Source organism: Haemaphysalis longicornis, unplaced genomic scaffold (assembly GCF_048455015.1).
Source record: "Haemaphysalis longicornis isolate Haplotype H1 unplaced genomic scaffold, Haemaphysalis longicornis Haplotype H1 scaffold_88, whole genome shotgun sequence".
Taxonomy (NCBI): domain Eukaryota; kingdom Metazoa; phylum Arthropoda; class Arachnida; order Ixodida; family Ixodidae; genus Haemaphysalis; species Haemaphysalis longicornis.
The window spans coordinates 354,513-380,150 of record NW_027526456.1 but is presented as its reverse complement, the minus strand read 5'-3'; the positions used below and the strand labels follow the sequence as shown (position 1 = coordinate 380,150).

At 45.9% G+C, this 25,638-nt stretch overlaps 1 protein-coding gene across 2 annotated transcripts; it reads left to right on the top strand.

Moving 5' to 3' along the window:
* Positions 1–25,638, top strand: LOC144150977 (FUN14 domain-containing protein 1-like). 2 transcript variants are annotated; one of them, XM_077682277.1, is made up of 7 exons: positions 1–109; positions 313–374; positions 11,107–11,126; positions 14,206–14,299; positions 15,695–15,770; positions 17,379–17,498; positions 24,645–25,638. In XM_077682277.1, exons 1-7 carry the CDS (start codon positions 95–97, stop codon positions 24,723–24,725), a joined length of 468 nt encoding a protein of 155 aa, XP_077538403.1. In that variant the 5' UTR covers positions 1–94; the 3' UTR covers positions 24,726–25,638. The 2 variants fall into 2 exon arrangements, with proteins under 2 accessions (XP_077538403.1, XP_077538404.1); XM_077682278.1 differs by lacking the exons at positions 1–109; positions 313–374 and adding an exon at positions 9,610–9,755.

Here is a 25,638-nt window from a genome sequence, read left to right as displayed (position 1 = left end):
GATGCGCGCGTCGCTGCGATGTCTGTTCGGAATCATTCGCCATCATTCCGACAGGCGGCTAAATTGACGACGTGCGCGGTACGTGACTCGACAGATGTCCGCCGCTAAGGTAAGCGGCTTCAAGAGACAGAGCTTGTCCGCGCTGATTGCGGAAGCCTCGACCAGTGTCGAAAACCGTACTGGCACGGTGAAACTAACTGGCGCAGCCTTCAACCTGCCGTTTCGTGGCGGCAAGTGAGGCGCGCCCGGACCTGCATGTGTTGTGAAGCCATGCAGTGCGTTTTAAATTCGATTCTGCGTCTCTTTTTGCAGCTGCATGCCTACACCGCTGGCGACTTTGCGGTGCCGAAGCCAATCGGCCAGGGCGCTTTCGGGTGAGTGGGTGGCTGCGCGTACCCAAATATCTGATCATCAAGGCTGGTCATTTCGCTTCTTGGTACTCAGATTTAAACAAAAAAAAAAAAAAAAAAAACTTCCATTGCGTGTCCGTTCTTATATCGTGGGCAGAGAGTTCGCGATGGGGGCCCTTGGTAGTCCGGCCCCAACTCAAACACAAATTAGGCAGGGCTTATAAGCTTTCCGAACAAGCTATTTGCGCTTATATGTAGGGCACATTCTTTTTATAGCAGTAAGAATTTTGGGGTAAACAATTAAAGTTACGAATGCACACATAAACGCCAAAGCAGTTAGTGCATGCAGCACTTTGTTGGCTGACACCGCTAACACAGCCGTCGGACGCGCTGGACTTGTCTGAAACAACACTGACCAACTAATTACACAATAAGTGGCATGGTCGCCTTACGTGACCATATTTGTCGAGTCATAGCTTACATTTTAGAAACCGATAATACGGCAGGTGTAGAAGTCCGGCCAAAAGCAAAGCGCGAACACTGGCACTTCAGAGGTATTGCAGTGCCGTCTATGAAAGCGTGCAATAGATAAGCTAATCAAACGCGCGCCTGTGAGATGCTTAGCAGCCCTGGTCAGCAGAATATATATTTAGTTTTAAGGCCCGGCTATAAAAACGTCATTGTCGACGTCACAAAAACACACGATTTAGTGGGAGAATCGAAATTTTGACCTGAAATATTTCATTTCTCAGTGAATAAAGCATCGTTTGCTGCCAGACAAGCACTTCGGGCCCTATAAAACACGAAATCTTTCGAATAAAACAAACTTGTATTTTGTCTGTGTGGCCTCTTCAAAAGCAATTTTTGCATGCAAAAAAGCACTGCGGTATCCTCCACTCGCCCGAGTCGAGGAACCACACTGAGTCCTGAAGGACAGACTCGTAATCGGAATGCGGCGCTTCATGTAGCCCACAATAGGCGGCTCTGATTAATGGTATCATGATTGGTGGCTGTGCAGGAACATCAAGCCAGACGACATTTTAACCTCTGCTGCGGGAGTCGGCTTCTCCCAAGTGGATTGCAAGCACAGTGGTTGTGGCCGAAATTGACCCTTTACTCACAAGCCTCCATCTTTGTAGGCACCACCTCTCTTAACTGCAACAAAATTAATGCTCCGCTACAGTAAACCGGGATGCAACAAAGTTGCTAGAAATTCACCACAATTTTTCGTTGCATGCAGGTTCAGAGTTAAGGCTCCTGTATACGAAGCAGATCTGCTAGACATCGTGGATAGTGAACTCTACCTTGAAGAATTTATTTCACAGTGAAAAAATGCGGGCTTTCTGCCTTCTGCTCACGGAATTATTCAGTATACGGCACTCCAAGGTCACTTACCCCTGTATTTGCAAACGGAACTTCATTAAGAAGCAATTTTGCCTTTTGACACTCTTCGGTAACCAGTTTGAAGGACCAAACGTATGCTGAAAGGACGCGCGTTTTCGCGAACTTGATGCTTTGGTGCACTCAAAACTTTTTGAGAGGGTGGCAGCTGGGATATACTGTACCACATGTCAACGTTCATCTTTTTTGCCGGCGGAGATGGCACCTGAAATTGCGAGCTTGTCTTGAAAAGACAAAACTTTTAATTTCCTGACAGCAGAGCTCATCACTGACGAATTAACTTACACCTCAGAAAGCAGCAGAGACGTGCAACTACACACTGACAGGCGGGCCTAGCACCTAATCGACACCACACTCACACTGGAAATGCATAGTAGTTTGTGGTGCAGGCAAATTTCGCTAAATTAGTGCACATCTCCAGCCGATTTTTAAAAAAAAGTGAGAAAAACAATGGCCTATCAGCATAGTGAATTCGTTATATCAAGGTTATCCGTAGCCATCCATTCAATGCATAGAGGTCGCAAACACATGGGTTTCTGTGAGGCTGGCAATGGAAAATCGAAAAACTTTGTTAAATCCAGGAATTTGTTGCATAGAGGTTTGTTACTTCCGGGTTTAACTGCATTGACAGTCCAGGCCAGAGCCGACGGGGTTCATTAAGGCCACTTCCTTAGGGCAATCAGTAGCTGCTATTCACATGAGCTCTCGATGAAGTGGAAAGCCCTGATAGGAGTCGATTCACCAGTGCAGCATTTTTTGGTGGATAAGTTCCAGTCTTTTTTGAATTCCCGTTGGTGCATCTTGTGCAGTGCGCAAACGTAAGTTTGCATAATCGCTGTTGAACTTACGCTGGGGAGTAATTTGACCCAGGCATTAACACCTTTTCTTGCTAAATGCGGCTGATAAAAAAAAAAAAACTAAACTTGTGGTGTTATGTTGTGGTTATACTGCAACAAAAAAAGTTGAACACTGCACTTGCTAGCGTTTTTCTCTTCCTTTTAGTTTCTGCAGGTCAGTGACTTAATTACCCTCAACAGAAAGTGCTCTCAACACACCTCAGTACTTGTCTTTTGGTTAAAAGCTACAGCTGTCAAATCAGACAGCAGAAAATTGGGGGGAGATGCAGTTTATGGAAATACAGGCATATTTGTACAGCATGAAATGAGTGGTGCTGACAATATCAACATCTCTAAAGCTTGCCATCAGCAAAGATACCACCTTTTATTATCACATTTCAAATGCACTGAGTTTTTCTTTTTCTTTCTTTCTTTCCTTTTTTTCTTTTGAATGCAGAGCATTCTTTGCAGAGTAGCTAGCCCCGCAGTTAGGACCGGGTAATGCCCTGCGTTTCCACAAAAATGCAGATATCACAGAAGTTCCACCTGTAATCGTTATAATAGCGTAGATGGAGATCATTTGTGGGACAAAATTTCGAAAAACAAAAATAAGGAAAATATAAGAAAATTACGAAAAAGCATCAACCATGTAACGCCCTGCATTTCCACAATAATGCAGATTTTGTGAAAGTTCTAAATGTAATTGTTATAATAACATAAATAGAAATAATTGGTCAAAAGAAAAATATAAAAAAGTATAACCACAGACCGTACAATGCCCTGCATTTCCACAATGCAGATTTTGCGGAAGTTCCACCTGTAATCGTTATATTAGCGTAAATGGAGATAATTGGTCAATTACGGAAAATGGCAAACTGTAACGCTTCGCATTTCCACAATGATGCAGATTTTGCGAAAGCTCCACCAGTTATAATTGTTATGATAGCGTAAATTGAGATAATTGGATGGACAGGGTTTAGAAAAACCAAAAAATTTGGCTGTAAAGAACACACCCAGGTCAAGCGGCATAACAATGGTACGCATTAGTAGACAATTCTCTGAACTTCTGCAGAATTTTCGTGCACTTATACCCTAGAAACTACACAACACGGTTTGGAATAGATACTTTTGAAATGGATATGCCCCACAGAATACTGCCCGTAGCCAGAGGCCAAAGGTTTGACGATGGTCGTTAGAGGGGCATATCCAGTAACACATAATTAATGAAACTGAACTGTGAAATGCAATTTGAATTCAGTCGTCTCTTGGGTGACACTAAGAGCGTGCTCCTCCAGTCTCTGTGCAGCATGCAGCCAAGTTCGAAACCCGCAACGATTCGAGTTTTGACTCCAGCTAACTTGGCCTCCCAGGCCCACAAGCAAGACCTTGTCAATTATATACCTTGTGTTTTATATACCTGCCTTGCGTTTTATATACCTTGTGTTTATATACCTTTTCTTTCACTGTGCGTAGACAGTGTCTGCTTTCATGGCCCGCACCGCGCAGTTTTACATATTCCCATTCCGTGCACGCAAGAGAAATAAAAGCCGATGTGCGAGTGAGCTGCATTTGACTGACTTGCGTGACTTATGGGCTTGTTGCTGTTGAGTCAGGAGCCGAATAGGGTAAGTCTGTGCGTGAGATCCAAAACAACAAAAGCACGTCTTATTGTGACTGCATGCACAGGCTGGGAAACAAAGTTGCAACAGGACATAAAAAAAATTACGCCCATCTTCCCGCAAGGGAACCCTGGTGTGATGCGACGCATCGGGGGGGTTCAATTGGCGTTTCCGTTGGGTTGATTCTCCAAATCGCGTGAAACGTGTTGTGAACGCGTATGATGCATTTCCATCACATGCGGGTGTTCCTATACGCGGGACGATGGGCGTAATTGTTGTGTCACACCACTCACTGAAGGCACCGTAGCTTCCATCACGTCTTCATCGGAAGAATCAAGTCAAGCACGAAGTAGTCAAAGCAAGGTCACGTCAGTGCGAGAGCGAGCGCTTGACTGAACCGCCGCGCCGCGATACCCGCTTTATATTCACAGCAATTGAAGGAGAGGAGACAACAGAGAAGAGTTGCGCATGCGTGCACTTGCGCGCACCGGAGCAGTTGTTAACGCAGTGAAGTGCGCGCCAAACAAGCGTGCCAGCTGTGGTATGCTAATGAGCCGGAGTGAGAGTGTTGCACACAGCTGTGGGAGAGAAGGACGGAGGAGGGATGCGGACGGACACCGTGACGACGACGCAGGAGGGACAAGCCCGAGAGCAAGAGATGCGTCGCGTCTAAAAAATTGACAGCAGCTGGGTGCTTTCATAAGCATGCGCACTCATGGCGTGCTGTTCTACTGTACCAACTATTCATTCATCACTATCCTTTGCGAGGAGTACAATTTCACCCTTCACTGAAACTTTCTTTTTGACCACCACCGTCTTTCACGAGCATGTCCCCGATCACGCTGGCTCTCGCAGCCTAATGTACTGTATTTTCGCGCATAGTAGCCCTCCCCATGCATAAATCCGCACCCCCACTTTCAGCCCGCCGGAAAAGAAAAAAAACTTGCGTATTGCTCGCACATTTCATACAGGAAAGGCTGCACCAAAGCTACGACTCAAGCAACACAGAGAATATATGTAGACAGAAAAAGCGTATATTTAGCAAGTATAATACACTGACTCCAGGGAGAAAGTCGCAATTCACTCAGTGTCACTGCTCTCGTTAGAGCTATCACTTGAGCCGTAGTCCTCATTGTTGCACCCGAGGTCATCTTCACGGCACAACATGCAGTGCCGTTTCATGGCAGAACACACATTGCCGTGAAGCTGCAAGGAAAAAACCCGCGCATTATCCGCACCCCTACTTTGCCGCTGAACTTTTCGCATTTTTGGTGCGGGTTATAAGCGGGTTATAAGCGCGAAAGTGCAGTAAGAAATGGGCCGTATCTCAGTTACTCGGGTAGCAGTTGGAAGGATGGCAATGGTGTTCTTGGAGGACAGAGGTGATGGAGGGCCAGGGGGATAGTGCTGACGTGAATTCACTTCAACCCAAGTCTTTGTGGCACTGCACAGTGCAGTCTGCACTTCATTAGACGGAAAGATCAGCTCATATTGTGCATCGATGTGACACCACGTGCCAAGCGTGCACGCACAATCTGTGCATGTGGTGGTAGTTTGTTTCCCCTAATTGACGCCTGGAACAAGAGTAGTGGCAGTACCTAGAGCACTTCATATACGTCGACAGGAAATGTCAGCTCGAATGTAAAAACCACAGACAGTGTAAAAGAAAACTTGTAGACATTGCTCCAAACAACATCATTTGGCCACTTTCCATTTTATTGCTGCGATTGCGGTCGTCTCCTCACACGGGAGGTTGTTGACAAGAAAAGTGAAATCTACATCAGTGCAGCCTCCTGGCATTGATAAAAGAAGACATGGACCTGCTCAGGGATTACCCTGTCAACTGATCTCGAGGGCGTGTGCCGTCTTTCTCAACATTGTGCAATGTTTCATCATTTATATGGGCACTCTATCATCATAAAACTCAGTTGATAGCAGCGTTGTGTCCACGTTTTCTTGTCTACCGTCTGTAGTTTTTACGTTAAATCTGAAATTTGCAGTCGTCATGAACCAACTCGTCCAATTCCAAGCATCACCAGTACAACGCTGCTTTCACTTGAAGGGCCCATGCAAACAAGGCTAGCCTGCAAACAAACCACAAGTTTGGTTCATTTGAAAGATTTCCTCGTTAGAAGAATACTGACCATTTAGAATCAAAAGAACCATTTTTTTTTTACATAAACTTCACTCAAATAAGCTATATAATTAGGACAAGCAACCCACTAGCTCATTTCCCATATCACATGCCCAGCTGTGCGATTGATTAGCTTAGGCCGGCAAAAACAAACACAAATTAGGCTTGCCAAAGGAGCAGTTTGCACTTAAATTTAAGGAACATTCTTTTTATAGCAGTAAGAATTGGGGGGTGAACAATTAAAATTACGAACATGTAAACGTTAGTACGGCACTTTTCCGGCTGACAGCCGTCAGGCACGTTAAACTTGCCTCACACAACTCTCACCAACTGACATACGGTAAGCGGCACGGTTACTTGCATAACCATGTTTGTTGAGTCATAGCTTGCGTTTTAGGAAATGATGAACCGTAATAAAAATACGGCAGGTATATAAGTCTGGCTGGAAGCAAAGTGCAAACACTGGCATTATGAAACTGGGCGATAAACAAGATAACCTAACTTAAAGTCCCTTGATCGGCGCTTAGCTAAAGCAGATGAAGGGGCTTTAACCTAACTGGCTGTCTGTGAGTAGCAGGCCCGGTCAGTAGGTTATCTTTATTTTTAATGCCCTTCTCTGCATACGTCATTTTCGACGTCGTGAAAACACGGTTTAGCGGGAGAATTGAAATTTTGTCTTGAAAGGTTTAATTTCTCAGTGAATAAAGCATCGTTTTATGCTGCCAGACAAGCGCTGAAGGCACCATGAAACACTAAATATTTCAAACAAATTCAACAAACTTTTATTTTGTGTACATGGCACCTCCTGTCCCCCAAAGGATTTGCTCTGCTTAACACATTTTCTTTTTTGTATCAGGGTTTAATTACCAAAGTGCAGGTGCTTACAAAATTTTCTTATGCACTCCCAAATTCATGAAACTTTTGTGCAGCATTCTCCAAGTCTTGCATGTCCGTGATTAAATGACAAATTTTAGTCTTCTGGAAAAATTTTCTTGCCAAGCCTCTTTTTTGACTACTGCACCAAAAAAACCTTGAATGAGTGTATGAATGGTAGGTGCAGCATGGCACCGACTTCAACTTCAACTGTAAGCTAGCTGTCCCGCCAGCCAGTGTATTGATTCAGGCTATACCTGGTTGAGCCCGTTACATTATGAATCGTTTGGAAATTTGTCAAAAATTTGTCCACATATGGCACTGAAACAGTCGTCCACAATCATATCTGAAATTTGTCACTAATCGGAGTAAAAACTCCCAGCCCTTCATTTCTTTGGAGGACCCTGCTATCGCCTAAGAGATGTGAAGGCCTTTTCTTGCGTACTCTGCCACGCCTGTTTGCCAAAGGGCGGTCAAAACGGGGACGTGCGCGTGCCCTAACAAGAAGACACCAGCAAAGCTGTCGTTCCAGGAGTTCTTCAAGGGGAAGGTAAGGGGAATCAGCCTGGAGTGGGCGTCAGGGGCCCACCACTGATCAATGACTCCCCATGCATGGCTGGCATGCTTCCTTCACACAGCTAGGTTGCTTGTTGTCGCGTCGTTTCTGGTACCTAACTTCAGCCCGACTTGTTCAAGGGCACCTCCGCATGAGACATGTAGGGCTTTTGCTTTATTAGGGTGCCATAAAGGCGAGTCCTTGCATTTGTATTTGCAGAGCTAAGATTGTGTGAAGTTAATATGCTGGCCTAAATACTGGAAAATCAAATTTAACTTCTACCAAGACCGGCCCGATATGTGCTGAAGTTTCAAAAGGGCCAAAAGCTTCACCTATGGTGAAAAAAGTTCATCCCCAAATCACAAAGCGTGGCTATAGAGCTCTTATTGGAATTACAATTAACTGCGACGGCCTAACAATACATCCAGTCAGCTAGATTAGCCACTCACGACACCAACTGCCGTCACTGAAATTCTACGATGTCAGTACATGCCCACCCAAAATTCCCACATTTCCACGCAAAGGAATTGGCCAGTAATGGTGACGGCAGCCATTAGAACAACGTTATTGTGTCCAGAATGGTGTCAAGGGGTGGAGGATCCTGACGCCATATTGGATCCAGGCTATCTGGACAGCCTGAACTTGGATGTCGGGGTTTGTGCTGAGCAGTGCCGTCTCCCATTGCTCCGAGTTATATGTCTCGTAAAGACGGGTATTCACTGCCGCTCGCTTCATCTGGAGGAATTAATCTTGCTCTTTATGGGGCACAACCATATGCAATGTTCTGAAAGTCTGCCCAGCCCACACAAACTTTACAATGTCTTGGGTTAACAGCGACTGTTATTACCCCCAGCGGCGGTTAACAACAGTTGGGCCCAGCTGGTCCCAGTTACCATTTTTTCTTCAGCCGCTTTGCTGGTGTTAAAGCCATTATGGCTCCACTCAGAGGTATCGGAAGTGACAGCAGCAGGCTGTCGGAGGGTCATGGCCTATTTACCAAAAACCATAATGTTCCATACTAATACAAAAACTATGCAAATTAAAAGAGGTCAGATTGAACACTTCGAAACCTATAGTTACCACGAGTGAAAACAAAGATATTATACCCACATTAATTGTTTCCTGAAAGGTTGGTTGCTCGAGATTTCGCAAAAAAATTAACTTGCCATATCTACTGGAAAGTAGGATTCATCCTTTCACTTGCGCTGAAGGGAACACATAGACAGCCGACGGCGCGCCATAGAGACTTAGGGACCAAGCGCTGGCAAAGCAGCCGTTAAACCGTTTACTGAGACGCATACACAGACGGCCCAACCGACGCTGAGCGATCACGCGCAGGCGAAGCAGTCGTTTTACCCTCGCCTAGTCACGTGATATTGCATCGGCCAGGCAAGCCACGAGCGATGTAAGTGATAAGAGAGGCGCGGCTTGCGCGCCGGTGGCTGCGATGAGTCACCTTGAAAAATGTCGCGTAGAGGAGCTTTCGCTCTATAATAAACATTTGTGGCTACTTCAACATACTAACCCACAGCTACCTAATTAATCATCGAACAGTGCGAAGAACAGAGCGTTGCGAAGAAGTGGTGCTAACCAGAGTTACTCGTGCTAACGCCATACTGATACGCTGATACAGCTATTCCAACGTCTAGAGAAAACGTTCAAGGGCTCAAGTGACCCGTAGCTTTTCATTAACCAGGTGCGTTTCTGCGTGTGTCAAAATGCGCTAATCTTGCGCGCGTGAAAAAAGAAAAGAGAAAGCCACGTTCGCGAAAACAAAACTAAAACTGAGGACTATCACCATCATTCGTTTCCAAGCAACTAGCCGCCACAAATCGCAGCCAGTCGCAGCATGAGTCGGAGTGAGAAAGGTGACAAATAGCGAAAGTATTGCGAAGGCATTGTGCGGGGGCAGCGTGCGATTGTTGTGCTTTGCGCGTGTTGAGCTCGCACAGCTCGTATCCTGACTGACTATCAAACGCCTTTGCCGTAAGTAACGATCAAGTGTTGTGTGTTCACTCGCGTAAGTGCCTCGGCAAACTTTTCAAGCACGGGGCGCGCGTCGTCATCTGAGGATTCGGCCCAAGGGGCAGTGTGGTTAAATCTCTGGGCTCGTCTCCGTTCAAAGCGCTTTAAATCGGGGTTGAAGTGTTAAAATCGAACTCGCTTCAGGCCGGCGCACTTGGTAGAAAAGATTCAGGCTAAGCTGCTGCTTCAGCGATGGGTACTAATATCTATGCACCAAGGGCGTCAGTAGGGCCCATCAAGCAAGTGTCGTTTTGATTTCACCCATTTCACGTCCTAGCGAAAGCACGGACCTTGGAATAAACCGAAGGAAAAAGCTTGCATGAATGCGGTGAACCAGGTAGCACGTATATTTTGGTAGGTTTCATTGGGTGGACACAATTCCTAACCGAAGTTCATATCCTGTTCATTTCTGCTGCGTAGTAATGAAATAATTGTTTCTTCTGCCGAAAAATACCTACGAAAATGTGAATTGGCTTGCAAGTTTGGTCCTCTAAAGCTAATGTGAAAGGAGACGAATCACGCTAGCAGCCGCGAGAGAGAACACCGGATGTCAACGTGCAAAATTTGAAGCCACAAGGAATTCACTTTTCGCTAAAACTGCGCTAGAACTGGTGCTTACAAGAAACGTCTGGCTGTTGCTAGACGTACTGCTAACATACTGGAGCTGTGCTTGGGTGTAGCAGTGGTGGATTGAAAAGTGTTCGTACAGCGCAATTGCCATCAGGTTTCAAGTTGTTCACAATGTGTAGACTTTTTAATGTAGAACAATTTCTACGGTTGAGCTTTCACGTGACGGCCTAGGTGTTCCATGAAGGTAGGGTGGATCTGACCTACTTGGTGGAACTGTATCTAAAGTCAACCGAACGTGTGTCAAAGGCACATCAAATGAAGTTGATTATCATTGTATTTCTGTGCTAGAGTGTGAAGACGGGCTAGTTAGTTCACAACCACGGCAAAAAAACAGCACACAGAAATGAAAGGGAATGGAAGACAAGATAGAGACAAACACAGGCGCTGACTGACAACTGAGTGAACTTTATTGCATGCAGGCAATGTAAGAAAAGGCAGAAAGAACACACAGCGCACACGAAAAACCGTTTCTGTGCGCTGTTTTATTGCCATGATTTTATTTCTCTTTCATGTGGCCTGTCATGGCATTTCTCTTTCATAACGGGATTTTTGATGCTCACCCCAAGTAGCTTGAATCAACCCACTCAGTCCAAAACTTCTCCCATCAGCTGGGCTTCGATGACTTTACTGAGCAGCTGTGTTTTGCACTGTCCTCACTTATTGCATGTCTCTCTCTTTTCAGAAACGCGAGGATGAAGCCAAGTAAGTAAAGCCTTGGGGATCAAAGAGCTTTGAGGGCCGCCACAGTTGAATATAAGATGGGCCAGAGTTACTCAATATACACCAATTGCGAAACTTTCCATAGGCCGTATTAGTGTCACTAGATAAAGTGTCAGAGTATCGGCACTCTTTTTCTCTTAATGTTGTGTGCTGCCGCCAGGATCATTGATCAATTAGAATCGCGTGACATTTGTTTACACTGCGACAGTCCATGGGCGCTGCCATTTTGTTGTTTATGAGTTTTAGTCAATTAACTGCGGTAATCTTAGCTTGTCCTCCCTGCTCTGCGGCTGCGTGCGACTGATGTCGTTCCGAACGCGAATCAAAGATAACGCGCTTCACAGCATTTCAGCTAAAAAGTGTTTCCAAAGATGCCGTTTTGCTGCGTCTTCAGCAGCGTTGTTTACAAATGACCTGGTCAAAGTTAACAGTGAGGCCGCAGGAGCGGCGATGTGGCAACACTGACATGGCCGCTATTGCTCGCTTGCGTGCCTCAGTGACTGTGCTCTGTACCTTATGTAGTGACACTAAGGCCCATGTATAAAAACAATGCACCCCGCCGTCTTACGACAACGATGGTTAAACGCGAAGCTTTTCATGAGGGATTCCGTGGTTGTCATCTGAGTTTCGACTTTGACTCGCAGATGGTTTGAACTTTTGATTGTGTAGTGGTTTCGACTTTGACAATTAACCTTCTTTTTTTAACTTTAAACCATCGCCATAGTTAGATCGACGGCCGCGAGATTTTTCTGCCTAATTTTGCACATCCATGCACCCCTACCCGAATCCCAGCAACTTCGAGCGGATTGGAATGGCGCAATCAAATAGACGTCAGGTTCTTAACGCAAGGGACCCTAGTTCGGTCCGACCATGGGAAGCGTTTTTTCTTTCACTTCAACCACGACCACCATCATGGTCAGAGAAAATTTGCTTTCCTGCAGTGCATTTTTGACGTTACAACACCATATGTAGGGTTGCTCATTTTCGGGTAAAACCCAATTTTACTCTATTTTTACACCCCGAACATGGTTCAGGAGAACCGAGTTAAACCCAATCTCTCGGAATGGACATTTTCAAAGTAGTGATCTGCACAGTTGTGTGCTGACGGCCTGCTGTTCTCAACCAGTACTTGCTGTAAACAAGCCCCGCAAACACAGCTTCCGAACTCATTGAATATTTGCATGACTCTACCATTCGCTACCTCAGGCTGGCGGATGCTGCCCTGATATGGTTGTGCCTAGCGAATGGACGCTGTGTTGTCTAGAGAACTTTCTCAAAGTTGAGATATGTTCAGCGATCAGACAGGTCTCGAATGAAGACTGACATGTTGCGCAAGGAAGTCATAATATATGTAAACAAAGATGAGCAAAGAATCAGAGACTGTCTTCTCGTGAATAAAATGTTTCATTCCTTAGGTGTTATAAATGTACTTTACTCTCATATCTGATTCATTTCCCAACAAATGCAAAATTTTGGAGAGCATTTTCTAGAACACCCTGATGTCCCTCCAATTACCAGACTGAAATAAACACCAGTCTTACACATTTGATTCAGATTCCTGGCCGCAGCAGCCGCTTTTGTGATGGAGGTGAAAAGCGAAAACGCCTGTGTGTGCGAGGTTTCGGCGCACGTTAAAGTTCCCAGGTGGTCAAAATTAATCCGGAGCCCTCCACTACGCCGTGCCTCATCGGCTGTGAAGCGTCGGCACGTTAAACCCCATGCCAACTAAATCGTGATACCCTGTAAAATAAACTGAGTGTATTACTTGGTACATCTGTAGGTTTAACCACAAAATACCCGAATTTCGGAAGGGTTTCACAAAAAAATTCGATTTCTCCCCGATTATTAGTTCGAAAAATAGCCCCCGATTTTACCCCTGCGGTTTAAAAAAATATATATAAAACCCGAAAACGAACAACCCTAACTATAAGGGAGGCGTACAAAGCTTGGCTTTAAAGAAACGGTCTGCAGTTGGCCTCCTGCACCGGGGGGCAAACAGGAAGCATTGGGCAAGTTGGCGAACCTGCTGTCTGTCGACAGGAAGTTGCAGTAGCACTCAAGGGCTTGCTGCTAATGCCCTAAAAGTCATACAGGTAAAAAACCGCGGAAGCATAAGTAAACATAACCTCATTTATGGTTCTCTAATTTGACAAGGAAGCTTTATTTTGTTAAGTTGTGTAATTGGGTAAACATTTGGCAAAGTCCAGTTTTTGTCCCCTCGGTGACATGCAAATACGTTTCCCACTTGGCTTCGATAAAGCAGGGGTGTTCGCATGGCGCAGATTTTGAAGCCGAGTTTCGCAGCTGGTGTACATTGGAGAACTCTGAAGATGGGCGGGTCTTATGAGGGCTTTCAAACTCGCTGCTGCTGTCGTGAGGTGTACAGGTGTCATCATAAGTACTTAAAGCAATGATTTGTGAAAATCACAAAATATTTATCTTACTCGCTTTATGACCGCCATTACCGGTTTACAGGAAGCCTTTTCTCTATTAGGGAGGTTTCCCTTAGACGCACACCAATGCAGCCAGGCAGTTTCTGGAAGAAATTCCTGTAAATCACACAGTTTGCAAACGGTGGCAGTGTTCATTTTTATGCATCGCTTGTTCACGTCATCCAGTCACTCGCTTATCCAAAGAGGGGTTCGGACTCCCGTAAACTGTAAACTGCTTTCTCCACACTTTAGACACATGGATCTGTATTGTTGGTAAACTTGCACAGGATTAAAAACAGCTTGAGTGTTTGTCGAGCTCAGCTTGAAAGTGGTTAGTTTTTTTTTTATCTTCTGCACGCATAGTTACAGTGGACACTGACATACCATGGGAAAAATGGGAGTTAGGGAACACTGGGTTTCGCTTGTTTGGGGCCACTGCTGTTTTTTATTCTAATCATGTGAGCAATTCTGCTGGGGAGAGGTTCATCAGGCATTCCCATGTAAAGGGCAGTGAAGCTTGCAGGTGCCTTTTCAGCTCTTTGCAAATGCTCAATGCTCCTAGCGTAGTGTTCGCAGCAGGGGGCGACCAGAGAGGGTGTGTTGCCTCATCGGCCCGACCCACATTGCAGGCTCCAAGGGGGATTCGTGGGCGGTGAACTTCTTCAAGGACGCCACCAAGGCCTCCCCTGCCAAGCAGCTCACCATTGGGGGCGTCTCGGGGTGGTGAGTGTGGGGGCTTCATTGGACGTGAACTGCTCACCCATTAGTCCAGATAAGGCAAGAGGGAAAGTGGTAGTTTTTTTGTCATGGTTGGAAGAGTGTATCGTGTGAGACTAACTCCAGGTGCCGTATCACTGATTAGAGGAGTGTGCTAGGTATAATGCTAGGTGATAAATTATTCCCTTTTTCCATATAAAAGAGGATAAGCAGGGACCAGCCCATATACACAAGACAGGTACAGGTAAGCACACCTGGAAGTAAATGATTGTGATAAGACTTACAGGAGCCTTCGAAGCACTGAGATTAGGGTCAAACTAGTGCGGCTTCAACCTTATCAGTGAAGTATGTTAATTGTGTTTCGTGTGGTGGGGTGGGTTGAAGAGCGGGTACTGTTGAAGAACGGGTGAGTGTGTAAATGTTCATCTTGGCAGCACAAAACAGACAGGACATAGGCAGAAGAATTGTCCTGTGTTTTCTTCTCTTTTTTTGTCCTGTCTTTCACTGCCAAGGTGAAGACAAATCAGCAGCTCCACGTTTCTGCCTTTTTTTTCGTGCGTCACTTTTTATTTTCTTAGTGCTGTAACAGAACGCTCTTGCAGGTATTTTTCCTCTTCCTTGGCTTCTTGTTTGTCTTGTTCACACCTTTATCTTTGTGTTTGCATCTTGGGACTTTATTTTCCGTTCGCTTGCTGTGCCGCACCTCTTACACAAGTGTGTGTGTGTGCTGGTGATGTCACCATCAAGCTTTATGATGCATTCGTTGCATTCTGCCTCTGTACTGCTTTATGGAAACTAACCTGGGAAATTGATAGGAGTTCAGAAAATACGACAGAAGGAGACTCCCTTGAACCTCACCAGTCACTTTTGCCTTATCAGAGCATGGAACGGAACTAATTGGGGAGTTTTGGCGTACTGTTACCGTGCTTACGTTACCCCATGCCGTGATTGTGGGAGTTGACTACGCATGCGGGAGTAGTTACGGTAAACATACCTGCCGTGTACGCACTCGGTGGCTAAAGCATTGTACTGCTGGGCACGAGGTTGCAGGTTCGATTCCTGGCCGAGGCAGCCGCTTTTCTGATGGAGGGCAAAAGCAAAAAACTCCCGTGTATACAAGATTTCGGTGGTCAAAATTAATCCGTAGCCCTCCTCTATGGTGGGTTTTATCGCCTGCAGTGCATTGGTGCGTTAAACCCTTCAATCAATCAATCAATCAGTTAATCAATGAGTTAATCAATCAGTCAATCAAACCTTCCTTGGCCACTGAGCCACTGTGGCGTGTTTTGAGAGAGAAAGTGTTTGTAGCTGGATGTACCGTGTGTTGGGCAGTAGGCCTGCAGGTGTTGGACCTATTCCATGCAGCTGCTGAAGTGTGCATGTGTGTGTGCCTGTGTGCAGGTGTGCGGGCTTTGTGTTCACCAAGGCTGGCAAGGTGGCAGCCATGGCCATCGGGGGCAGCCTGCTCATCTTCCAGGTGAGGAGAGCTACCTGGCGTGGCTCGGCACACCACTTGATATGAATTTCTTGGCTGCTCGACCAGTGGGAAAATCGTGGAGAGAAACTTGTACCCACGCCACACGTGAACGAAAAATGACATTAAGTGCTTATTAAAGGAGCCATGAAGACAAAATGCAAGTTGGGTTTATTAGAAAGACTGCTTAGTCCCGATAACAATGATACCAAGATCATCACAATCCTCGAACAAATAACAGAGATATTAAAGAAAACGTGTGAAGCAGTCGCGACCCCCTAGCCAATTTCCCGCAACTTTTCTATGACGTCACGGAACCTTGTTTGTGCGATTGGCAGCCACCTAACGGACCTGTCGCGACGAGACATGACTGGACGTCTGTAATGGGGCCTCTAGTTCTATTTGACCGCATCACTTGAATGCTAACGTGCAGTTAGCGCACTGATAATTATGTTTTATTGTTGGCCCGTATGACGTCATTCTTGCTCATAACACGTCACTGTGGCGCAAAATTTGAAAGTTTTTAAATACTTCTTGCTTTTTTTCATTAAAAAAACATCTTTTGTGGCTGTAATGGAGCTGAGTGCTACCTAGTTCTTTCAAATTAAACGAAATTGTATTTTCTCTTCATGGCTCCTTTAATTAAGGCGTTAAGAAACCAAATGACATTATTTGCACGCCAAAATGCAAAGGCATTAAATGCGTTAGGTGTGATGGTGATAATGACCAAAGAGAGAAATGCACTGATATTTTAGAAGTCTTTAAAGTGGAGAAAAACTTTTTAGAAGGGTTAAAAATGTTTTTGTGAAAGAAAATGAGTGTTTTCTAAACAGAAGGTGTGAGCCATTTCTGTAAGTGGCTTCAGCAGCTGCTGTCGCCTGCCAGCAGTAGCCAAATCCGAAATATTCAAAACAACAAGTAACATGAAGTTCTGCCTTTTGCCGCTGTTTTAGTGAACTTTGTCTTCTTTAGAACTTTGCCACCAAGAGGGCACAAAAAGGTGTCTTTTTCGAAGTTCAGCTACGTTTCCTTGTCAATACTTTGGTGCTGAGAGTTTCGTTGGTTTCATTTGGAGCCCATCGCATTTGAGAGTATCCAGATTTACGGCGCTCATGAAGGTGAATGAGTGCGCGGAACTCCTTATTAAACCAAAAATGACATTGGAGCGAATGGCATTAGATTTTTGCGTGTAGCGGTGAAATAATGCCATTAAAAGTTAAGGCATTAAGCACTTAATGTCATTTTTCGTGTACGTGTGGCACGGGCGTTAGTGAGCCTTTCTCATTTTACTCCTTTTAAACATTTTCTAAACACCACGATGCTGATGCACTTTGATGAGATGTGGCATGTTGAAGTCAAAATGGTACCTTGGTACCCATGCAGCCCTACTGGCATCAAATTGAGCCCTAAATTGAGTTGGTAGTGTGGATGTGTGCTTAATTAAAAATGCGGGCAAGAAAGCTGGCTAACAGCCGCAGTGCTTGACGTGCGAGTCAAAGCAAAGGTGTCCTTCCTCATTTGATGCCCGTGTGGGCGCATTGTAGTCTTGGGGGTTGCAGAAAGGAGGCGTGCACTTCACTCGATCCGCATGTTTCCCCGAACGTGTTGCAGATAGCGCAGCACCAGGGATACATAAAGGTGAACTGGTCACGGCTCAACAAGGACCTGCAGCAGGCCCAGAACGAGCTGGCACGACGCACCGACGGAAAGCTGCCCCGCCTCATCGAGCAGGTACGTACCTGTCGCAGTCCCTTACGCAGCTCTGACACCAGCCACTCTCGTTCTCGGCTGTGACGCGTGACTGTACTGCGTTGGTGCTGTTTTGGCACAGGTTGGAAAGGAAAGACCCGTAGCTTGTGCAGCTCGCACACTGCTCCCCACAGAGCTCAGATTAGAGCCAAGCGGGTGATGATGCCTTGGCCCATGGAGGAAAGAGAAGCTTAGGAGAGCTGGAAACGAAACTGTTCTTTCTTGCTTTTGTTTTGCATGCACGCGGTACCTCCTCCATCATCGCTCACTCCCCGGTCGTCTGCTTCGTCCCTGCCTGCCGACCATTGGCCGTCAGCTTGGCCACACAGTGGCGTGGGGGCCTTGGTGGGCCGGCCCTGCGCCACTGCATGGCCGTTGCTTGGATGTGGTTGCCAGTGGCCTCCAATTAGTGTCGAAAAACCACGTGACTTCTTCCACACTTCTCCCAATGCGCCGGTGGCCACTGGGGCCTCTCCTAAGCTTTTTTTCTTCATGCTTTGGCTTCACTTCTTGCAATGAGTCAAGTTCACGAACACTTTCAGGAGAGGGCCGTTTACAGCCAAGACCGATCACGAGCCGTTGCTTGGCCTCTGGAGCCCAATAGAGGCATACCAGGCCAGCTATGCAAGCTACCAGTCCAAGCTTGTCTACAAGCCAGGCATAGGTCATTAACCCTTTGAGGGTCGAATTTTTTCGTCAAATGCGACCCCCCAGGGTCGATTTTTTTTATTACTGATTTAAATTCTTCGGATGAATCTATTTCGAGGAAAAATTATCGTAATTTTCTTAGGGTGACCATAAAGTGACAAAAAATTATGTGTTGTTACATACATATGGTTTATTCATGAGTAACCCAAGAAAAATTCTAACTAAAAACGAGAGAGTAACAAGCCGGCACCTTTTGAGTGAATCGAAATCAGATAGACATCAGTTTCGCGGGTGTAAAAAGCGGGAAGCGCCAGGAGGACAATACCGAAACCATCCGCTGCGCGCGTGGACGGATGCGGGACCGATAGACAGCACACCGCTCATAAAATGCAAAATAAAGGAGAAAGGAGCCTCGTCAGTTTCGCAGGCGCCCTTGGTCTGTGGCAGGCGCAAGAAGCGAGAGGCGGCGGTGGGCGTAAGGGGCCTTAGGTGGGCAATACCCAGCGCGCCCACTTGTTACCGGATGCGCAAGCGATAGCCGGCGCGCCGATGAAGTAAATCATAAAAAATTAAAAAAAGAGCCATCGGCGCAAGAAAATAATTTGACGTATTTCCGCAGTGTGGCAGCACATGCCAAGCAAGAGAAGTTGGCGAAAGAGGCGTGCTTTTTAAACATACAAGCGGTGATGTACATGTACGTTATTGACCATTTTGAAGGTGTTTGCAGAGGACGTACATGTACGTCCGCGACCCTGAAAGGGTTAAGGTATTGTCGAATGGTACAGCAGCTTAGAGACTAGGTATATTTCAGTGGTACCTCAAGCTCAAAGACGTGCTTGCAAAGACGTGCTTGGCCAAATTGAGTGTTTACTCTAATGTGGGACTCTGTGCACAGACCTGCTTGCATTGCACTGGTTCGCGGGTTGCCACAAGCATTGGCAGCCTTCCATTCATTTTCCATCAGCCACGTATCCCAGAGAAGAGCACATTTAGTTCACTGCTGCTGGCTTAATTAAAGGGGCCATGCAGGTGAAACACAAGTTTGTTTTATTGGAAAGATTTTGTGTTTTGTTTTGCCCCCAGTACTTGCCTGGCAGCAAACGATGCTTTATTCACGGAGAAATTAATCACTTCAAGTTAAAATTTTGATCATCCCGCCAAATTGCGTGTTTCGTAATGACTGCAATGAGGTAACCAGGACAGGTCTTCCAGCAAACGTTAATGCGCTCTTTAGTCTACAGCAGACTGGGGAACGGCTTGTTTTCTGTCAGTCCTCCTAGATGGCGCCACCGTACTGCGCAGAATCGCTGTCAGCCATCACTTTGTTTCTGACCGCATTTGCACCCGGTTTGTTTTTGTTATGGTTGAAAGTAATGGTTTCCTGAAATGTGGTATGCTCGACAAACAGGGTCACGTGAGACAATGTCGCTTACGCCAATCGGCCAGTGTTGTCCGAGACAACCCCAAAGCGCCGCAGTGCTGTGCAGCTAAAACAGCATAGTGCGCGCAGTGCCAACAGGAGTGCTCGCTGGTGCTTCTATGCTTACGTGTACTTTCGTAACTTCTATTGTTTACCCCACCATTATTACTGCTATAAAAAGAATGTGCCCTAAATGTAAGCAAAAATAGCTCGTTCTGTAAGCGTATAAGCCTTGTCTAACTTGAGTTTGCTTTTGCCAGCCTCAGCCGATTGCACAGCTGCCCATAATACGTCATAGCTTCTCGTTCAGGAAATGAGCTCGTTGGTCGCATAGCCATTTACTTTTTTCCTAATTATGTAGCCCATTTGAGCGAAGTTAGTGTTAAAAGTGGTGTCAGTGTTATTCTAACGAGGCAATCTTTTGAATCAAGCAAACTTGCATTTTGTCTGCATGGCCCTTTTAACACTAAGACAGCCAGAAATCTACACCGACTGCAACATAAGTCAAGTTCATCTTTCCTTGCCAAAGCATGTGGTACCCGTTGTGGCCCCACATGGATTTCAGCCTGCCTAGATTGCAGTGGTGAGCGTGTGGGGTTCATAATGTACAGTGTGGCTGATGCTTTAAGCTGTTTTCGTAGCAGACGCGGCTGCTTGCATGGCTGCATGTCGTATTGACCTTGCCCCGAACACTGTTGATGCCACTGCACCATTCTGGCTGCTAGAGGCTATACAGTGAACTGCTGGCGTTGATGAGAGGACGCGCAGCACTTTGATACCCGTGCCTCACGTGCACGAAAAATGACATGAAGTGCTTAATGTCTTAAGTTTTGATGCCATTAATTCGCTGCTGCACGCAGAAATCTAATTCCACTCACTATAATGTCTTAAGGAGTTCCGCACAACTCATTCGCCTTCACGAACGCCTTACATCTGTCTACTTTCGAACGCAATGAGCACCAAATGAAACCAACGAAACTCCCAGCCCCAGAGTGTTGACGTGGAAACGCAGCTGAACTTCAAAATAAGACGATTTTTTTGTGCCCTCTTAGTGGCCAAGTTCTAAAGAAGACGAAGCTCACTAAAACAGCGGCAAAAGGCAAAACATTGTGTTACCCGTCGTTTTAAATTTTTCGGATTTGGCTACCATTGGCAGGCAAAGGCAGCTGCTGGAGCCACTTTTAGAAACGGCTCACACCATTTTTTAGAAAACACTATTTTTCAGAGCATTTTCTGTCACAAAAACATTTTAAGCCCTTGTGAGACATTTTTCTCTACGTTAAAAACTTCTAAAATGGGAGTGCATTTCTCTTTTTGGTCATTATCACCATCATGCCTAGCACATTTAATGCCTTTGCGTTCTCGCATGCAGCATGGCCCGTCCAAGTAATGTCATTCTTTATATTTTAAGGCCTAAACACTTAATGTCATTTTTCGTGTACGTGCGGCGCGGGTATGAGACGCAACTATTGCAGAAAAGTCAATTTTTTGAAACTGGCATTTTTCGTACATGAGGCTGTTTTTTTTTGTTGGCCTGCCAAATTTCACTTGAGTTGTAATGTCAGCTATACTCGGGGACAACTTTCTGCGGCAATGGAGAAAACGCTACGGTGGGTAGGGGGAGGTGGAGTGAACTGTTCTCTCTGACTGTGCCAAAGTAGTTCCAGACTGGTTTTGGTTTCAGTTTCGGCGTGACAGAAATGCATTTGTTACACAGTCCATTTCTTCTCATGAGCTCCGTGGTTGAGTGCTCTGAACCGCGATCACCAAACATGCAGGCATATTGACGTCTTCTTCCCCATGCTTCGTTTGTTTGTAAACACAAGCAAATGCTTTGACTGGAGAACTCGAACTGACCGTGGACAATACCGTCCAACTCTACCGTACAGACATGAATTTTGTCAGCGCTGCTGTTTTGAGGGCATTCGGTGATTTGTAAACTCTTCTGGAGCTGAGAACTGGGCAGCACCACCGACGTCATGTGTAGCATGCTTACATAGCACTGGCGCGGTACACCAGAAGAGCAGCACGCACACACGCCTACGCAGACGCTCGCTTATGCTGGCAAGCTGGCTAACCGAAAGAATTCCGCAAACGATGGAAAGTCCCGGTCGCATTAGTCTAACTTGGCCTTACACGTCGCAGAACACTTGGATTGTTTGTTTTGGCAGCTTTTGCTTCTCAAGCTTCTTAAAAATCGTATGTGGAGAATGAAATGGCGAGCTACCATAGGGAAAGAAAGAAAGGTGCCGTCGATGAGGACGCCATGTTTTCTTTGAAAGAGAACCTATGCGGGCAGCGCTAGTGGCAAAAGACGCAACCAAAAAAACCCGGAAATCTAAAAATAATGCTCTCTGTTTCATACCTATATCCTGCCTAGTAATTTAGTGCGATTATCAATCCAAGGCTAAGAACCACAGTCGACTCGCGATAATTCAAACAGTAAGGGACCCCAGGATTTTGTTTGAATTATCAGAAGTTCTCATATATATGACTTCGGACAAGGTGGCAGCACACATTATAGTTAGGCGTTGACTGTAATCATGTGGTTTTTTTTTTTTTTTAATTTTTAAGCATTTTTACACTCTAACTGCACAAAAACAGAGAGAAGACGTTTGAGGTCCACAAGCCGAATGCCGTGGGTGTGACTTTCGTAACCGCCGTGTCGTTCTTTTACTTTTTTTGCTTGCATGTGACACGTGGCAGTGTGATTGGGCATTTTTCTTTTTGTTTTTGCGACAGTGGCCCGCGTGGTTTTGACCGCTTTGACAAGTGTAGGCAGCCAATCATGTTTAGAATTTTTTGGGGGCCTGTTTGTTGTTTCGGTTTCTAATCCGCATCGTGGAAATGGTAAATAAGGCTAGAAAGTTGAGGAACATCACGTTCTACCTTACTTGTCCATCGTTTTGAACGTTTGTTTACTGGCAACGGCTTTTTCCTTGAATGCTTGAGGCGCTTATTTTTCATTTTTCGACGGTTATGATTATATGAGCACGCAAATTTTCAAATAGTTGTGGGAAAGCAGTATATATATTTTCTGTTATGGATACACAAAAAGTACGAATTAACCGAATGACGAAATTTGAATTAAGCGGCTTTTAAACACATTGAAAGGATAGCAGGTGTGATTTGAATTTTGTTTGAATTAACCGAAAGTACGAATTATCAGAGTTTGAATCATCGCGAGTCTGCTGTAATATTTTTTAATCGCTTAAATTACAGCCAGCCAATTATTTTTTGTTGAACTACTTCTAGCGGTGCTTCAGCACCGCTCCGTGATTTAGCTCCGTAGTCTTGACTGCATTGCCTCAGAAAGTTGTCTCCTAGTATAAGCTGAGTGCATCTAAGGTAGCCCATATTTTAGCACTCAAATGGCCCTTTCATGGGACTGTGAGGTTTCATCGTACGAGCAAGATTGCCTTCAGAGCGAAAAGGGAACCTTTTATTTGTAAATTTCTCATTTAAATTTCTCATATGGGTTCTTGATAAAACAAGTGTAGGAAATAAAAAGGCCAAAATGTGCAATTGCCCATTGTCTGCTTGGGGCACATGACTGGCAGGGTGCCACCTTTTTTCTCGTGGGCATATTGCTAATTGCATATTGTGCTAGACTTGTTTTTGTACTAGTGTACTATTTTTTTGCACTTGTTTTGTAACTAACTACACTTGCTTTGTAATTCCTCTCGTCATGCTTGGCTTGCTGCTCTGTGTGTAAGGTGGCCAGGGCCCTTCAACCTGTTTCAACAGCTTTTTTTTTTCCTGGTCTTCCTGCAACATGGTTGCGAAATAAACTCAGTTCAATCCAATTCAAAACGGAGCGTCAGATGGTGGGCCGGTAACCTTGCAGGGTGACAACTACCAATGGTTTACCAATCTCGGTAAACTACAACATGTTTTCCACTCGGCGAAACACAAACACCTCAACACCAAAACTATGGCATTGTCCGCACAACATGTACCCTAGGTGCCGTACCCGAAACGTGCTGACCCCGACCCCTGTCCAAAGCATACAGTGCTTTTTGCTGGCAAAGGTACTTGCAGCTGCGTGCTCTTTGTTGCCGTAGCAACACTGCCGTCTCTTGCTGTCGAGGTGCAGCTGTGGGCTCCCCTCGTTACCATAGAAACAGCACTCATTGCAGGGGGAACCAGGCATGAATTTGCGAGGAGTGGCAGTAACAGCTTGCCACTGTAAAGAAGGTGTCAGTGAGGTGTCTTGTCCCCTTCAGACACGTTTTAGGCATTCGTTTGACACCTTGGGACAACTGCGCAGAATGTTGTTATTCAGGGCAGTTCTGGCGAATGTGCCGTAGGCAACTGTCCTCTCCTTGCACTCAAGCATAGCAAAGCTAGAGCCCAAAAGTGGAAGAGTAAAGTCCATACGTGACAATGTCTAAGTTAATTGATGCCTGTCTGCAAAGCATAATCTGGAAAGCACCTTGCTGTGAGAGTCCAGCCTATTGGTTCACTGAAAAACCGCCAGAGAGAACAGAGGAATTAGTTTGGTAGTTCAACTTCAAGTTGCCTGTGCCCGTTGCGGTGGCTCAGTGGCTATACTGTTGTGCTGCTGAGCCCAAAGACGCGGGTTCGATTCCCAGCTGTGGTGGCCGCTGGAGGCGAAAAGCAAAAACACCTGTGTGTTTAAGATTTCGGCGCACATTAAAGATCCCCAGGTAGTCAAGATTAATTCGGAGCCCCCCCCCCCACTATGGCACGCCTCATCGCCTGTTTAGCATCGGCGCGTTAAACCCCACAATCAATCAATCAATCAATCAATCAGTCAGTCAGTCAGTCGGTCCTCAGTATGTTCTTAGACTTGCAAACCAACACCCCAGCAACACGTTCTTTTGGGTTAAAATAGAGTCAGTACAGTTGTGACATGTTTTTAGAACGTATACTCTACCTTGTGCGAATCTTTGACGGGCAACACAAACGAGCTTCAAGGCAGAAAGGACGGCGCTCTGTTTCGCTTTGTGTTGGTGAACATCCTGCTTGCCGAGCCAGAATTGCTCGATCGCCTTTGCCGCACTGACCCACTTGTGTTGTCCCCCGCACAAATGCAGGCCCAGAAGTTTGTCAAGGACAACGTCTTCCTGGCTACAGGCTTTGCGGGTGGCTTCCTGCTGGGGGTGGCGTCGTCCTGAGGCACCCCTCCAACCAGGCCTCCCACCCTCGCACGGCCGGCGCAAGCCCAAAGCTGCCACCCAGTCCCACCCGCTGATCCTAGTTGCACAGTGCAGGGCCTCTGTTTCGCTTTTCCGTTTTGTTCGACGCGCGTGTCTGCACTGGTGGCAGGCTGTGCCGTTGCTTTCTCTGCACGCCTCACTGGTATCGCATAGGTACCTAGGCCTAACAAGCGGGGCCTGCGATAGAAGACGTGGAATTTCAGGCCATGTAAGGAAGGCGTTTGCTGGGGAGCTCAAACCTGTGGGAACAGTGCCGTTGGCTCAGGCCTGATTAGTTAAGGCTGCCAGTGCTGGTAAAGCAAGGCATCATCAGCAAGTTGCCGTTGCAGTGTACTTGATAGTCAGGACAGTGTTGTCGATCAGGAGTCGGATAATGCACTTCCCAGCAGCGAAGGAGGGTTTCGTGTCAGCTAGCATCGTTGGCGCTTGAAATGCGACGGAAGGTTTTTTTTTTCTCCGGTAATTGGGAATTGGCTTGTATTTTAGCATCGCCGAAATAAAATAATGTGGAGTTAGCTGTGTTGCTTGGAGAGTGACTTTGAGATTTGTTTGCCAAGTCCAGTTGTGTCTCTGTGTTCTTTTTTTTTTTTTTTTTTTTGTAAATTAGGCTGCTTTTTTTAGTCACTGCAAACAAAAGCTAGCTTTTTTTAGACGAGCTGAGCTGTTTATGCTTTCACTGCATGTGATGATGGGCCCCGTGGCAAGGTGATGGCACGAATTTAGCGCACGCCTTTGCCGCCAAGCTGTTTTGCCTGCTTCCAGCCCCTTTTTTTTTAATCGTTGAAAGTTCAGCGTTTCTGTCACATAGTGGAGTAGAGTCGTGCTGGTCAAAGTGTGAATTAAAATAAACTTGAGCGTCCTGTTTGTTGAA

Bases quoted from the DNA above. Each gene is read 5' to 3' on its own strand.
- LOC144150977 (XM_077682277.1), top strand. The intron at 15,771-17,378 runs GTGAGGAGAGCT...AACGTGTTGCAG, and splicing joins GCAGCCTGCTCATCTTCCAG to ATAGCGCAGCACCAGGGATA. The intron at 17,499-24,644 runs GTACGTACCTGT...GCACAAATGCAG, and splicing joins TGCCCCGCCTCATCGAGCAG to GCCCAGAAGTTTGTCAAGGA.